Source organism: Sinohyriopsis cumingii, chromosome 15 (assembly GCF_028554795.1).
Source record: "Sinohyriopsis cumingii isolate HCF-2022 chromosome 15, ASM2855479v2, whole genome shotgun sequence".
NCBI classification, from domain to species: domain Eukaryota; kingdom Metazoa; phylum Mollusca; class Bivalvia; order Unionida; family Unionidae; genus Sinohyriopsis; species Sinohyriopsis cumingii.
Genome location: NC_142975.1, coordinates 45,747,511 through 45,765,023, shown reverse-complemented (window position 1 = coordinate 45,765,023; position 17,513 = coordinate 45,747,511). Strand labels below are relative to the sequence as shown.

The 17,513-nt window shown below is 36.4% G+C and overlaps 1 protein-coding gene across 1 annotated transcript in view; it reads left to right on the top strand.

Annotated features, from left to right (window-relative positions):
• LOC149781727 (uncharacterized) overlaps positions 1-16,065 on the top strand; it is a 31,045-nt gene extending 14,980 nt beyond the window's left edge. The window contains exon 3 of the mRNA XM_089935837.1: positions 856-16,065. Coding sequence (XP_089791963.1) covers positions 874-2,976 — 2,103 coding nt within the window. The 5' untranslated portion in view covers positions 856-873 and the 3' untranslated portion in view covers positions 2,977-16,065. The remainder of the gene's footprint in view (positions 1-855) is intronic.
• Positions 16,066-17,513: the final 1,448 nt, after the last annotated feature.

The window sequence follows — 17,513 nt, the reverse complement described above, 5'->3', positions numbered from 1 at the left end:
TTGAAATTACAATGAATTCAGACAGGGACATTTTGGATTATATTATGGTGTTACGTCAAAAGACGTGGCACATAATCACACTCCAGGGCATAGGCACATCAGTGTGTTTGAGACTACATGCACATCAACTCATTCAGTACTGGAAGTTTTAGGAATACCACTGGAATTCAGTTGGAACTTAATACATTTGGACTTGCACTAGAACTTATAGCATTATTTGGGATTTAATTCACAATTCTTTATGTTCTTTTCAAAATTTTCACTTTTGTATTAAAGGGAATTTTTAAAAAATATTTACAAAACTGTTTTCACTCATTTCTGTTAGCTTAAGACCATACAGTCGTAAAAATATATATATGTGTGTGTGTGGTGTGTGTGTGGTCTTCCACAGAACTTCCTGAACAGCAAAAATATTCTTAAATCAAGATTTAGGTTGTAATTGAACTACTGGTACGACATCGTTTATAAAGGTAAGCCATCATACCCTCCCCTTCAAAAATGTTTGTTTTTGTGGGTTTTACATCTTTTTTAGCACATAACATATATGGCAACTAGTACATTTTGTGAAGGAAGAACCTGGGGAAACTCTAGGAAGAAACAACTACCCATCTACCCAAGGGAAGCTACAGGCTTGATATAGCAATCACTTTGGCATTTGTGTCCAACTGTCTTTGATATACATCTGTCTGCACTATAAATTAAGCCAAGTTTTTTTTATCTTTAGCTAAATAAAGTGTGAATTTGACTACTGTATTGTACTATGAATGTGTAATTCAAAACATTTTCATTTTTGGCATAATAAAACAAGTTTTTTTAAGAATCATGAGCTAACCATGCCCTTTGTTTTTGTTTCAGCACTTCTAGAGTATCAAAATGCCACTGAATACTTACCCATTCTTGAAAGATGACACTCGCTTGATCCTACACAAGGACACTGTTTATAAGGTCAAAGTGAAGTGTGTAGATTCTGAGGTTATCAAAAATGTGAATTTTCCATTTACTGCGCAGGCTGCTCATCACCAAATTGAGCAAGTTTTGCGGGCTGTTTTCTATGCAGATGAAAGAAATTCAGAGCTTAAGCCCATTTTGACAGAGCATTTGCTAATGACTCCAGTAAAGGTTCCATGGAAAGCAGCTAGACATTTTGGTTTTAAGAAAGATGACACTGTCTTAAGGACCTTTCCATTTGTATTTGAAATTGATATACGAGTCCGTGATGAAATTGTATCAAATATTAGGAAGGCAACAACTAAATCTGCAATTATACAGCAACCTTCAAAGAGAGATGACAAGAAAGATAAATGTTTTCAGAGTAGATCTAACAAGAATAGGGTAGAAAAACAACTGAACAGTGAGATTGTGGAAGATGAGCCATCTACAGCAGATCCATTAACATCCAATGCAGCACTGGAACGTGATGAAACAGGACGCTTTCACAGAACGATTGATGGCAATAGAAATAAATCACCAGAAGCGCAATTAACCACCTCAGAATGTGTGAAAAAGTATAAGGAAATCCTGCAGAAAGCGCAATCCAAAACAGGTACACAAAAAAATTCAGCTGATCAGGAAATGCATTATACAGCGGAGGCTGCAGTTTCTCCATCTGGTTTGGAATCTCAAGGTGGATCAGAAACTTTGGAACAGCCATTACAAACTAAAAGGAATTCTCAGAGCAAAGATAAAAGCAACCAGTCACCTTGCAAGAGGGAGATAACTCCACAGAGGAAATCAGAAAGGATTCATTTGCCTAAAAAAATGAGAGATGATGTGTCTGTTATTGTGAATGAAGATGTAAGTGGAAGGAGAAAAGAAGATAAAATGATAAACTTAGCAAATATTTCAAAGGGTGATGCAGATTTGGAAATGGAGCAAAGTGAAAAGCCAGAAATTCATAGATTGTCTAGGAAAAGACACTTTGATGAGAAAGGTATAGAAAATGAGAAGGCAAGGTCAGTTAGTATGAATAAGTCTAAAAGAACTTATCAGAGTAGTAGAACCAATGGAACTGAAAACTCGACATCAGTGAGTGATAGTTATTCAAAACAGGAGCGACATATTGGCAAGAGATTAAGATCTGCAGACCAAACTAAAAAACACACACTTCCATTTAAAACGAATCACAGATATGACAATTCAACAAGAGATAAAGTACTTCTTGGTGTTGATAACAATCAGATTGAATTACATGGACACAAAACTAAATCTGTTCATAAAAAAAATCCAGTTGAAACAAACTCTGGTACAAGCATAAGTGTAGTAACAGATGATATGAAAAGGAAAATGAATGATATCTCGGGAGACCAAAGAAAGATGGTGTTAAAAAATGTAACTGATAGTCCTCAAAGAATCCAGACTAGATCTCAAAGAATAGTTGAACTTAACGCTAAAAATGTTACAGAAAAAAGACATATGCCTCCTAAGAAAGTCCACAAGATCAAAACACAAAGCCAATCTGAAGAAACCAATACCTTTTCATTGGGTTTACACAGATGTGATGAGGAGATAAATGCACAGTCAGCTATCAGTCCCAGAATCTCTCATGTCAGGCCATTTAAGTCAACAAAGTCAGATGAAAAGCAGAACCCACCTGGGTCTTCCTTACGAAATGAAAGAAATTTAGATAGGCAAGTATTGGATGAAAATTTAAATCCTAGCACCAGTAACCAAGCACAGAGAACAAGAGGCCATGAACGGCAGATGGGGGATGAAACAGATAGACTGCTTAATATGTCACTGAGAAATCTTCCAGAGAGAAGGATATCTAATCATCGTTCACTGGATCGTTATATGGTAGAAAGAGAAGAATTAGAGGAAACTTTGAAGCTTCAACAGTTGGCTCAGTCCACATCTCCAAGAAGGTCTCCTAGAAAATCCGCTAAGACAAGTACAGCCTTCAGCAGAAAGAGATCAGGGCTATGGGACATGATGGCGACTTTTTTTACTCCTGTTAAAAAGTTGTTCGAATCTGAATGATTAAGTCTTTATTTTTTCAGTCTTTTTTAATGCTACTGTATATGCTGTATATATTCTCCCTTCTTTTGATTGATGTTTGCCTGTCTATATGTCTATATAAGGATATTATATGGTTTAGTGAAGCATGAAAAGCTGAAACCCATTAGGTTCAGAGTCTTTTCTTAGTGCTCCAGCATATGTTTGCTGACAGCAAACCATGGATTATCATTATTATTATCATTATTCAAACATGATCAATTGCCAGGTACAAAACTACATACCAGATGCCTACAAAAGGAAATTTTGAATGCACAAATACAATTTTGTACTCAAGCACTATGTAAAATTTTGATATTTTGGAATAAATGATGTGACAAAAACACCTGTCAAACAAGCCTCAGCAAGCTTAATTGTCTAATAATACACTGTGTGCAAAATTTGTGAAAACAGGATTATAAAGCTTGATACTGTTGGTATACAAGTCTTGTGCACGTGATCCAGCAAACAGCTGCATACATTACATTATGCTTTATCATTTATGTTTAATGAGCATGCATTAAGTATAAAATTATTTAACATTTACCTACAGAAAGGAGACTTTAAGCTTGGAAAAACTACTCATGCAGCACTTTAAATTATGATATTTTGGTGTAGCTGACTGTGACAAAAGTACATGACATAAAACAAACCAAGATACCCATTCATATAAAAATATATCAATCTACCTAGCATTTGATCAGTCAATACCTTTTTTAGTTCTTGTCATAGACCAGAAGAGCTGATTGGATGTCCTGTTTTCCATCATACATTGACCCATTAGCACAGAGTTTGTTATCACTACACCTGCTAAACTAATTGGTCTAGTTGGCCTTAAATGAAAATAGTTCTCCATGAACATCCAAGATGGATGGCATGTTGACCATCTTGGTTATCTTTTTATCACAACACCTAGATGGATTGTCACGTCACCATAGGATTTTCATTTTTTTTTTTTTTTTTTTTTAAGTTATGAGATATCTATTTGGTCCTAAATAAACATTGTGTTGATATGACGTCAGTATGGCCTTCATAGTAGTCATCTTGAAAATCTGGCTGTTACTATTAAGAAATGGAAAGACATAATGATGTGATGTTTTTGCCAAATGACTTTTAGTGTCTAGTTAAACCTAAAAATATTGATGTTGATTTGACCTCCAGTATGGTCTCCACTGGGGTCATATTGGCACAAGGTCTTCACCAAAAGACTTCTTATAGTGTCTAGTTGGATCTAGATGAAAATTTTGCCAGTTTTTGTATTTAGTATGACTGCTGTGACAAATCTCTTGAAAATCAGTACATCTCCAGAATTTGTAGCCCTGTTGATTGTTGATGTAGCATTTTCACCAAATTACTTATTTATGATGTGTCCTTGGTCAGAAATGAAATAGGTAACTATCGTACACCAATATGGTCACCACGATGCTTATCTTGAAAAACTTTTTATCTTTGATTCAGTGAAATTAATTTTGGCCAGGAGAAATCAGTCTCTTCAATGGACTCTTTTTTTTTTTTTCTTTCTTGCATGTGTCCATGTTTTCATTTAAAGCTACTCTGTGCCTTGTTTATAGTATAAACATACATGCAGCAAAATACAGTTCAAGGTAATTGAAGGTTTCCAACACTCACATGAAAATAAATTGCCAAGATGTTTCTGAAGTATATTGAGATGAAAATGATTAATTTTGTGATTCTTCTTCAGATGCATTACCTGTTCACAATACCTTAGGAATGTGACTACTACCTCATAAATGCAGGCCTCCCAAAAAGCATGCTGCAAAATACAATTTAAACTACAGTCAAACCCACTTATCTCGACCTCGGTTATCTCGACAACCCGCTTATGTCGAGCGTTTTGGTCCGGTCCCGAAAAAATTCTTCTTTGTTATGCTATTTTTTACCCGCTTATCTCGACCTCTGTTAAGTCGATAACCCGGTTATGTCGGGCATAAGTTTCGGTCCGAAGTAACATGTGGACCCGCTTAATTCGACGAAATGCAACTTTTTAACGTCAATCTCACAGAAATTGTACAAGAAATTGTCAGCAAAAGCGATCGATTTGTAGAAAATATGAAGTAATATCAGTCTGCTTTTGTTTACTCCGGTGCTGATCTGTAACGAACGATTCAAAAGCACTTACGTTTTCATACATATGCTCGGCACCGTCGACACTTGCCACAAACAATTTCATTTTTTTAATGCATTCAGCCATTTCACTGTAGTTTGGGATAGTGATAGGCTGATCATCATCATCATCATCATCATCTTGCTTGCATGATTGTATCTGCTTCGTTGTCACCGATTGGATTACTGTCATATATTAACCTGGATATAATACAATCTTGGTTATTTTGCACCTAACACCGCGTTATGCGTGAATGGCGGGTGCCTGAAAGCAATCGGTGGATGTTTCTCTCTCACTCTCTCGTTTGTGATTTTCTTTGATCCATTTTTCAATCTGATAACATATTCAAACCTCTGAGTACAACCAAACATGATTTGTTTTTCAATATTCACATCAGTTATAAAAATGCGTCGTGTGTTATCTGACATAAGTGATGCACACTACAGTAATGGATGCATACGCTACATGTGATATAAGGAGTTCATAGATATATTTTTTCTTTAATAAATTACTTATGATGATAAAAAAGGAATAAATGATAACAACACCAGGTTAGTTCATTTCATTTTATTATCAATTAAGCGTTTTGTTTATTTTATTGTAACATGCAGTGGGAGGGGATTCCAGTAAACACCAGCAAGAGACAGGAGTAATGCTCAAGGACATTTTTAAAATTACCGGTTTTTATGAACCCGGATATCTCGGGACCCGGTTATGTCGACGATTTTTTTACACCCCCGACGTAATCGAGATAACCGGGTTTGACTGTAATTGACATTTTCCAGCACTCACATGAAAGTACCTCACAAAATTTCTCACCCAGAAGAAGTATACTCTATCAGTATTTCTATATTAAAAAAATCTTGATATTTCCTGTCTGAAATACTTATTTAGAAAAACAACTTTGTTGTACAGAACATTTTTCATTGCATTTTTGGTATACCTGCACAGGTGACTAGTTTACTTCAGTAATGTTTGCTTGACCTATTTTATGTTTGTTATCACAGATTGGATAATAGTACAGACCAGAAAGGTTTTGCAGATAGTTTCTATAGACATATATTTGTTCTCCACTGTCTCCTTCATGACAAGTTTATGCAACAATTTTCTTGCCACTCACTGTATAATATTACAGACCATGAAGGTTATGCATGTAATTTGACTGTTGGAAGTAATTCATTAAATAGTCTGCACTTGACCTGTTATATGGTTATATCACTCTTTGTATTAAAGACTATCTGAGTTGTAATTTTTATAGTCATTTGCATTGTTCATTAGTATCCACGTCATGGTAGGTTTATGCTTGACTGATTTTGCCAGTAGAGACTATCATTCTGTATTTACAGGTGTCAGTAAATGGGCAAGACATAGTTCTGTCACTAGAGATGATAAGCGCTTTAAACGGGCTGGTGATTATTTTACCATGTGTCTACAATGTATGGGTGTGATTTAGATATGGCTTGCATTTGACACAGTCCCATCTCGGCCTTCACATCCTTAACATGAACATATATTTTCACTGTTATGGTTAAGACTGATTCCTCTGCACGACAGCTGGTCTGCACCTTCTGTGACATTTGAGGCTGACTGCCAGTATTCAACAGCAGTTCAGATTTGGTCTCAGCTGTTTCAGGTGGGGCCAGTATGAAGTGGTGGCATAGTTCTATCAAGCCAGGACTATGCCAACAGTTGCAGATTGTTCGTGATCAGCAAAAAATCGAATCAAGAATACACCTGTGTCTGAGAGTGCAGCTTAAGATGATATAATATCAAGTGTCCCTGCTTCATGAATCATGCACCAAAAAGAAGGAAATGATGGCCCTGACCTGTTACACCCAGACTCTGCCATCAGATTTAGATCATTCATGGTTAGCACGAAATCCAATTAAGTATTCACCTACATCTGAAAGTACAACTTACGATGATATCAAGTCACATCCTCCGTCCCAGCATCAAAGCACATGTATTCATTGGAAAGAACTCGTACTTGTGTCAGGCCCAGGATATCAAACCAGATTTTGATCAGTAGCTTTATTTACAGGTTTTCTGTTTACATAAATGTTATATGCTTAAAGGGACTAAACAGAACCCAAGGATTTTGGTGGTGTTTTTTTTAATACATAATATATATTCTTCTTTAACAAAACAAGGGGCTTCGAGTGGTCTAAAGCGCTCTTCGTTACAGATCACTGCCATCTCACCTCTGTCTGCGGCGGTTCGAGTCTAAGATTCAGCCAATGTGGGCATGTGAGAAAGCTTGCCAGTAGCTTCTCGTGGGTCGGTGGTTCTTTCCGGGGTTTTCCGGGTTCTTCCTCCACCATTAATACTGGCCGCCATGTATAGCCTATCGTGTGCTGAAAAATGGCGTTAAACCCCACAACAACAAAACAACTTTTGAACTGGAATCAGATTCTGATGGAAAATATTACAATAATAATAAAATCAATATCAGTAATTTTATTCAAAATTAAATGAAAAACGTAGAGTTGTATATCCTATTTCACTGAAAAAATTTATATAAAAGAATCCTCAAACATTTTTAGTTCTTGACAAGGTTCTGACAGGTGACAACTACTGACATTCAGTGTGGTTATGAAATTTCATACGTAACCATGTTAACAGGCTCTCAATAATTTTCTAATTCAGATTTTCCTTGGATCACTTCATATTTTTGCAAAGAAAAGTGAATGTTCTATCTGTATCAGCATTAGAAGTGGCAATAAGAAAACAGCCATGCTCAACCTGCAAAGAACATTGTTTTCTTGTGCCTAGTTTTTTAAGTCTGCATACTGCTTTACAAGACTCTTCCAAGCAAAGTTCATGAGTTAGACTTCAGATGTATTTGAGTCTCATATTTCATAGTCACTGACAGTGCATGCAGCAGCATTCTGACATGAATTGGAAAAATTATTTATATGAGCTGTGTTTGAATTGTTCCCTAAAAGATCTTGAACAATGCAGTGACAGTTAAACAATACAAAAACTCAAAATGCTAAATTTTATCTTTCTGCTGAAACCATTTTTTGATTGGTCTTTCCTTTTTTCACCTCAGCCAAAGGTTAGCTGATTTTTATTCAAAGGCTCCAGAGCCATCATGGACCAAGTTGGCTCCCATAATCACTAATACAACCTCATCAACCATTCTGCAGTTCACCTTAAACTCTGCATATTATAACAATAAGGTAATCAATTAAGAGCTTCTTTTGTACATACATTAGCCTTCTTAAGTCGACCACACATAATTACACTGGTACATATCCAGTCCCTCATTTGACAGGTTTCTGTAGTGTGTGGATAGAACACCTAAAATTCTGATTATTTTTAATTAAAAAAAACTATTTTTCAAAAGCAGTAGATTTCAACTATTTCAACTATAAAATGGTTTATGCATTTGATGTCCTTTAAAACAATATTTCTGGCCTATCACCTGTAGAAGTACATACATGCATGATAACCAGTTGCTGTAACAGACCTAGTTTGGTCCATACACATGAATTGGTCCATACCTATTACAGATCCTTCTCATTGTATCATCACTGACCAACATGAAACAGCCCATCACAACATATTATTTATGGTACTGGCTGCTGTGTTGGTTCAGTCACAGATGTCCAGGCCATGGACAATACAGTCAGCATTTGGTATTATGAATAAATGTCATCAAACCCACAAAACCCAATAACCAAGTCACTGCTAGAAAGGGAATGATATCTCTATTCTATCAAGATGATTGTGTACAGTCAACCACAATTCCAGTAGGGTCTTTTCATATGCTTGAGGGGACTGGTGATGATGATCTAATATCAGGTACCTTGCCCAGGCATCATAACGCTGGCATGAGCATCAAAGTTTGCATGATCTTTATCCATTATAGAACCCATGTTTTGCTATGGCCATCATAGTGCCAAAGAACTTGGGTACCATAATTACCTGTGGCCAGTATAAAGCCACAGTATCCAAGTGCTGTGGAAGCCCAGTGCCAGTCTCTGACCAGTGTTGTGCCATAGTACCCAGGTAACATTACGGACACAATGCAATCAATAATCCGTTATTGGTTTATGTCCATCATGGATTTAAGTCTATTGCCATAATGGACCATTGTTAAATTGTTTCATGGCCTGTTGCAACTTACCAGTACAGTACAGGCTACAGTGATTGTATAGTCCCAGACGCCCAATATTATATGCAGATGATTCACCATTCCTTCAGATAGCAATATATGACAACTCGTGTTCACAAACTACATCACCACTATTCATTCCAGTTATGTCAAGAGGGTTATCAGTGTGGTTGAGTTACAGTCATATTAAATGGCTTGATTTAAGCAATCTAAAATTGGCCTATCTTTATCTGCTGATAGGTCCAACAGACATCTGTTTTAGTATGTCGTAGTGATAAATCCCATGTACGACTTGGTTTATAGGGCTATTTGCTATAGAAACTGCAGTATAAACCCATTAATCAAGATCCTTGCAGGCATTCTTGGTGTGGAGTCTATCTCTGGTATGGTTCTTGCAGTAACAGCAGGTCAGTATTCACTTTGCTAATTCCATAGCTGTGTCCATTATTATCATTCAGAGGCAGAAAAGATGCATTTCTCTCCATGTTTCAGTATCAGCATATAACCTTGCTTAGATTGCAATAGGCAGTCTAGAAGACAAACAGTATTGTGCAGATAGACCAGAACCATGCCCTCGTTTCATTGGGAAGATCAAAGGACTTGGAAGGAACCTCATAAGCATGCATATTTGGGAAATTCCTTCCCTTGCTATTGAACCCATCTGCAATAATGCCAAGATCAAGCTTCCTTTGTAAAATATCATTTGTACAAATTAAGCTTGTCCAGTGTAATGCTTTTATGTTGGTAATTAATAAAAATTTCTGAGGGCTTTGCTTAATGTTACCTTTAATAACAGACATCTTGAGAGACCTTTACTAAATGGACATTCTGTAACAATTCAACACCAGAGTGTGCTCCTGGTGGTTCTTTGTTGCCAAAAAATGGCATGGTTTGGCTGGTTATAGATTCAGCTCTGAATCTGCTCATTCATACACCATAGTTCAGAATGGAAGAACAGTCAGATGATTTGTTGACAGTATTCACTCGTTGACAGTATTCACAAGTGAGTTTCTCATTCAGGGACTCTGTATACCACACCAATTCAGGGCACTTCCTTGAACATTGATGCAAGGGTCACCATGTGCATCATTGACATTCTACAAAAGTACATTATATTGTAGATCAGGTATGGAGCTCTTGTTTTATGTCTGATTCACCTGATAACAAATCCGTTATGTTCCATCTCAGGATTTTATCTTCTTGGTTACAGAGTGCAGAATACTTGTTAACATGGTCTCTTTACATCAAAAACGTGCCTTGAAATCATCTCAGTGACATCATAAGTCCTCTCCATGAAACCACATCCAATCTGATTGGAGAACTTAACTTGGATTTTATTAAGTGTTTCCTTGAAGGTCAGGTTTATGGAAGTTATGGTGTGTATAGATACCAACATGGCAGGCTGGGGTGGCCTTCCCAGGACGGAATATTACATGACAATCTCCTTGAGTTGAAGGCAATGGTGATTACATTTCATTCATGGCAGGAGACACTGTACGGAAAGGTCTTACTAATTCTGTCTGAAACATTTAAATGTGACTAATGTGATGAATTGTCTCAGAAGGTAAAGGGAGATCAAATCCCCAGACCTGTGGCTCCAGGTTGGGATTTCTCAGGCGATGTGATCAATGACAAATCCACATTGTCATAGTTCTCACTGGCTAATATATTGGTGTATTCATTGTCTTGACATAATCAACCAAATCTAAATCAAATGCAGTCACCCCTTGGTATTCAGTCTGGGATCTGCTAAAGGATCTACTGGTGACTAGGTGGAATGCATTGCTCTCATCGTTTGTCTCTGCTCTATGTAGAGACAAAGTCAGTATTGAAGCTATCAGAACCTTGTGAGGGCTTTGAAGCAGAACCTGAACTAAGCAAGACTGTGTGAAGGAGATCTTGTTTATACCATTGAAAGAGGAACAGGCTGATATCTTAGCTCTGGCTGTATCGCTCAACATGCTGACACCTTTGACATTATTGCACATTTCATCTTGTGAAGTTTGGGCAGTTGCTATGAGCATAGATTCCATAGCAACTGTTTTGTAACAGACATTACTCAGATTGTGGAATGGAGGGCAGAGATGACATTCTTTAGCTTACCTCCAAGATCTTTCATCCCAAGGGCTCAGTTTGACCTGGTGAGACCCACCACAGCGATGTGGCTGTGTGACTTTCATGGGGTGGTGGGTGGTCATCTATGTCAAAATATGGAGAGTCACTGCTACATTCCTTTTTGTATCTCAAAAGAGAAAGTTTCCTCACATACCTTAGTGGACTGGTCCTTCTCCAGGATAAGGGGATGTAACTCAAACCACATGACATTTTCACCTAAGGTGTTATGATTTGGTAACATTTGAAGAAGAAACCAGATTTTGGACTATTTACCTTGATACACACTCTCAACCTGCCCCCAGTTACATCCTGCTGGTAGACTGTGTATTCTACTCTTGTGGTACTTCAAGTACATGTATAGATTCAGTTTTTGCCAAATCCCTCTAATGGGAGGGAGATAACTGTTGTCTCCCACCCATGTGGGTAGACAACTTTGAGCTATTTTATAGCTAAAAATTTAACTTGGGAGGGCTGGATTTATGATGTAGTGGCTGTACTCCTAATGATCTATGATGTGGCTGTACACCTAATGATTCATGATGTAGTGGCTGTATTTGTAACGATTTATGATGTAGTGGCTGTACTTCTAATGATTTATGATATAGTGGCTGTACTTCTAATGATTTATTATGAAGTGGCTGTACTCCTAATGATTTATGATATAGTGGCTGTACTCCTAATGATTTATGGTGTGGTGGCTGTACTCCTAATGATTTATGATGTAGTGGCTGTACTTCTAATGATTTATGATGTAGTGGCTGTACTCCTAAGGTATCATGATCAGATAAGTATTATAAAAGAAATGCATATCACTCTAAAATTGTTGTCTGTTAGTTTGAGATGACACTTTACATTTTGGTATTTATAAATTGCCATTTTTTATTTTTTAAAAATCCCAGTATGTCATTGTGCCTCACATCTCCATTTACACTTGCACCATATTCTACCTTTTGTAAAATGAAGGATAACATGCCAGGTTTTAGATGTTAATGTGTTTTATATAACATTTTAAAAGAGGAAAAAATTGCTATATAAAGTATAATGGCTATGTATTGCCTACACACATGCTACATTTTCAGAACAAATATTACAAATATTTTTTTTGCAATTAAAATTTGTATTGCAGAGCATAACATGACTCAGTATTTCATGGTGTTATTAACACAATGTCTTTTATTACCTAAGCATATCATAATGCTATTAGAGATGGGAAATAACGTGCTTGCATCTGACATTTTGTATGTAGTAGTGAAATAAAAAAATTACCAATTTAGCAAAAAGTATACAGGAACTTGGGAAGTCAGTGGCAGTTAATGACCTGCCATGGGTGACCATGCATGCTTCTGATTAATGGCTTACAATAATCGACCATGCATGCTTTCAATTAATGATTTACCATGTTCAACCATGCATGCTTTCAATTAATGATCTACCATGATCAACCATGCATGCTTTCTAATTAATTACCTACCATAAGCAATCATGTATGCTTTGTAATTACCTACCACAATTGACCATGTATGCTTTCAATTAATGACCATTAATAGAAAGCATGCATGGCCAATTATGGTATAGTAGGCTACTGTACCATAATTAACCATGCATGCTTTATATTTATAGTCAATGTGATCTCAATAACTGTATCCTCAAACAAAATTGAACTCAACAGCACACACTAAATCTTGATGTATTTGATGTGATGAATCAGCAAACTGCAAATGTGAGGACTTTTTTAATACTTATTCTGCTCTTATTTGATGGAGAATTGGTGACAAAGTACTTCTCCCAAAGTCTTTTCCATGTTATGACCCTTACATGGGGGTAGTTCTTCAGTTAATGTAACTCAAAGAGAATGCACACTAATTTATATATTTTTAAGCTATTTTGGATATTGATACCTTTAGTTATGTAAAAACATAGGTTTTACAAAAAGTAATCATCTTTACAATGAAATAAATTAGCATAAATGTATAGTAGAACCTGTGTTAGTAGATAGCATAACAAATGTTAAGCTCTTTCAGTAGAAGTGGCAGCAGTAAAGTTAAGATTTTTAGTTACGTACGGTGATTCATGATTGTCCCAAGCGATATCACATACATGTACTATTCCTTGGATAAACTATCATGAGATGTCGTAAAAGAGATTTACTATAAGATGTAATATATCTTGGCTCATGTGGACGTGAAAAGGTCAAAAGCCATGGTCACAGTCAGAAATTAAAGTTATGTATATGGTGGATAGACATTAGACTTTGATATTCACCAGTACATGGAGCATTCTTAGGGATGATTGATCCAAGGGTCATAGGACAAGGCCATATTTGATCCAAGGGTCATAGGACGAGGCCACATTTGATCCAAGGGTCATAGGACAAGGTCACATGGTGCTTTGTTGTGAGCTATATAAAGGGACTATATATAATATTGTTTCCATACAGGGATTGATATCAGTTTTAGCAGCAATTAGTTTATCAGAGGAATGGAATCATTGAAAAGACAAAGGTCATGGTCACAGGAGTTGTTTGGTCCTGTGTTTCATAAGCTGCAGTGGAACCAACACGGGCAAGACAATAAATATTTGTAACCTATACATTTCAAGTAGCTTGTAATATCAACAAAGAGAATAAACCTAAAGAGTACAGTCAAATCCGCCTTATGCACCCTCCTTTGGGAAGTGGAAAAAGTGTCCTACTAAGACGGCTCATAAAATACGATTCTTTTAAGGAAGGTAATTGCTTTTAGTAGAGTGACTTTTAGAACAAGTCGGACAATATTTGCACACACATTCACATATTTAATATGTCAAAAGCAGCCATATCTTTTAAGAAAGCGAGTGCATGGTATGTAATCTTTATTGTAGATTTGTTTGGATATTGTTGAAAATATTTTTGCATAATTTATTGTATTTAAAATATTGGTAGCAATTTTTGTGCAGTTTAATTGGACAAGGATCTCCTTGATAGAAGACCACTTAGCCCTTTAGATGAAATTGTGGCCTATTTGACCATTTGAAATAATTCAAAATTGAGAAAAACATTGGGCCATTTGGATATTTCGTGAGTCATCAGGAAATTTTATAGGCCAAGCAAGTCCTAAAACTGCAGTTAAACTAAATGGTGGGTGTCAATTCAGAAATAAATTCAGTTTATTAATTTTACTCATCGATTAACTGCAGTCCAAAGCAGAATATTTTTGTAGGTTGCTGTCAGAATTACTGCGGTTATTAACTTCCACAGATACATTTCGTAGATGGTACTAAATTCAGGAGATACGGTAAATACAGGCTATACATGTATTAAGGTTTTAGTGATGGACCAAACTAATAAATATATTTTCACAAGTTAGCTCTGTTATTGTTGTGGGGTTTAATGCCATTTTTCAGCACACGATAGGCTATGCATGGCGACCAGTATTAATGGTCAAGGAAGAACCACCGACCCATAAGAAGCTACTGGCAAGATTTCTCACATACCCACATTGGCCGAATCCTAGACTCGAACCCACGCAGACAGAGGTGAGATGGTAGTGATCCCTAACGGAGACCACTTTAGGCCACTCTGAGCCCCAGTTAGCTCTGTAAGTAAGGGTTAAACATAAAGCATTTTCATGAGACAATAGCTGATGTTGTTTGTATATTGAAGGTCATTCTTAAAAATTAAATAAGGTCTGATAAAGGTTTGTTGTGTAAATTTATTATCATGGTCATTGTTGTGCTATTTACTATTTGGTAGATTTGCAGATTTAATTTTTTTGCAAAACAGACATGCTATATAGCTAGTGTAAATAGCTTTTAATTTGGTTTGAATGTTTTTTGTATCATTAATTAGAGTCACAAATGGGAAAGAAAAAGCAACTGGGCTGTCTGTAGATTTTTAGAAAATATAGCCTAGGTCACATTTCTCCAGAACCTAAGAATCCACTGCATTGAATAGTATACACCCATTATGGATAAAAGAGTTCAGGTGAGCCAAAGACATATGCCAACTTCAAAACCCAGATTATATATTTTATGTGTACCTAAACAATAGAAATTTGGCATGCTAAAGAAAATAACTCTAAGCAGATCCTGAAAGTTCAATGAATCAAATTTTTTTCTATTAAAATATATGGAACAGAAACATTGGGTTTTATTACAAAAAATTTTGAGGAAATGGGGCCATGTTATTAAAATGAGGACTACAGAAGCAGAGACTCGCTTCACTACATTGTATTGTATTACAGGAATATAGTAAAACTTAAAACATCAAATTTTCCTTTTTAAGGAATAAAAACTTATGCCACCTATTTCATTACATATTTCAACACATTGTATTTAATGTTTATACATATTGAATAGATCTTTATACATAGCACATCTTGACAAATATGATATAATATTGTTTCCAAAGAAATAATTGATAGGATGTAGATTTAGGCGAAAGTGTCACTGTTCACACAGCTTGATGTTGGAGAAGCATTTTCACTTAAAAGATCAATCAGTGCCAAACAATTACATTATGCCATGAAACTTGAATTTTCTTGCTGCATGTATTTATTGTACAGTCAACAGTTTTATCAGCATTCATAATGTTTCCTAGCTGCAACATATGTGCAGTGTTATTTAAGATGTTTTATTACTGTTAACTTATGATATCAGAGTTCTACTTTTATTTTGTTATTTGTTACAGGAATGTGACGAGTTCATTTTAGCATGAAATAAATACTAAACTGCTAAATTTTTTATTTCTTGAATTTGTTAGCTCACCTGATCATAAGGCCAAGTGTACTTAGAGTATTTCATGTGTCCATTGCCAGTCTATATATTGTCTGCTAGTACCACTCCAGAAACCATACTTTTGATCCAGTTATCAGCATAATTTTAACAGAAGTTTCTCAGATAGTGCAGACAAGAACGTACCAGAAGTTGTTAAGGAGGCCAAATCAATTTGTCAGCGGTTGCTTGGCAGCGATATCATGGACTCTGAAACGTTTCGTTTGTTAATGCACAAACTCAATAGACATTAGTGATGTATTAAACAATATCGATGCTGAATTCTGAAGCGCTTTTCAATGAAAGACATTTATGTTGCAGTACATTGTGCTGTTTTACATAAAATCCAGAACGTTATCTCGATAACTACATGAACAGAATTTTTCTGATTTTTTCACATCAGTCATCGCAGGAGAATCCCCAACACTCGAGATCGCACTAGTGTCATTGCGCGTGTATTATAGTTGGCCTAATATCCAATCTAAACCGGGCGTTCCCCGCGAATAACTCATTTGTGTTTTCGGTGGATGATGGAATATCCTAGGATACTGCTGGATATCTCACATGTGCATACAATGTCGAATCAATCATTTAGTAGATTCGATAAAGGAATACATTGATGACTGGCAAAGTGTCTTAAACTTTCATACGTGATCACGGGCCCAAGCTTAGCTGTTTCATCTCAAGTAAATCTGCACCAAATGAGACTGACATCACACGGTCATCAAGAACAATCCTCATTTGCTCCAAAGATGTTTTGGAGATTTCCCCAAATCAATAAATTATACGTGTAGGACCTAGACGGCACAGACACCATATCGTGCCAGATATTGTCAGGGTTACCTCGACAATTCAGATAAATTTAACCTGCGTTACTATTAGCAGCAGTTACAAATGTGAGGTTTCCGCAAGCAGGGCTACATACTGTTGGGCTTTTCCCAACTGTGGAACCGGTAAACTAATCTCGATTACTCCCATGGCGCAGTGTATCTTCTATACCACAATGGCCATTTCACACACCTTCATTTCAACCTTGTGGACCAGAACAGGAATATGATAAATCTCTGTGGGGAGACATTGACGAATCCACTGTAAATTAGAAATTGACCTGATAGTTAATAAAATGACAGTCATACTTGGACCGTTGATACCTGTGCATATCATTAACACCAGAAAACTTATTCACATATTACGGAAATGGTTTTGGTTCAATGATAGTTACACGTGTACCAAAGGTGCTCATTACCTTGTCTTTGTTCCTTGCATCGATCGCCAAACCAGCTGCAATGTGATTCGTTAATAGCATCAAAAACGATGCACCTCATAGGTTGAAAAAATTCAGTTGCGAGTGACTCAATCAATTCAAAACCTACTATGGCAATTAGTGTTTCGGGCAATGCGGGTAGAACCAAA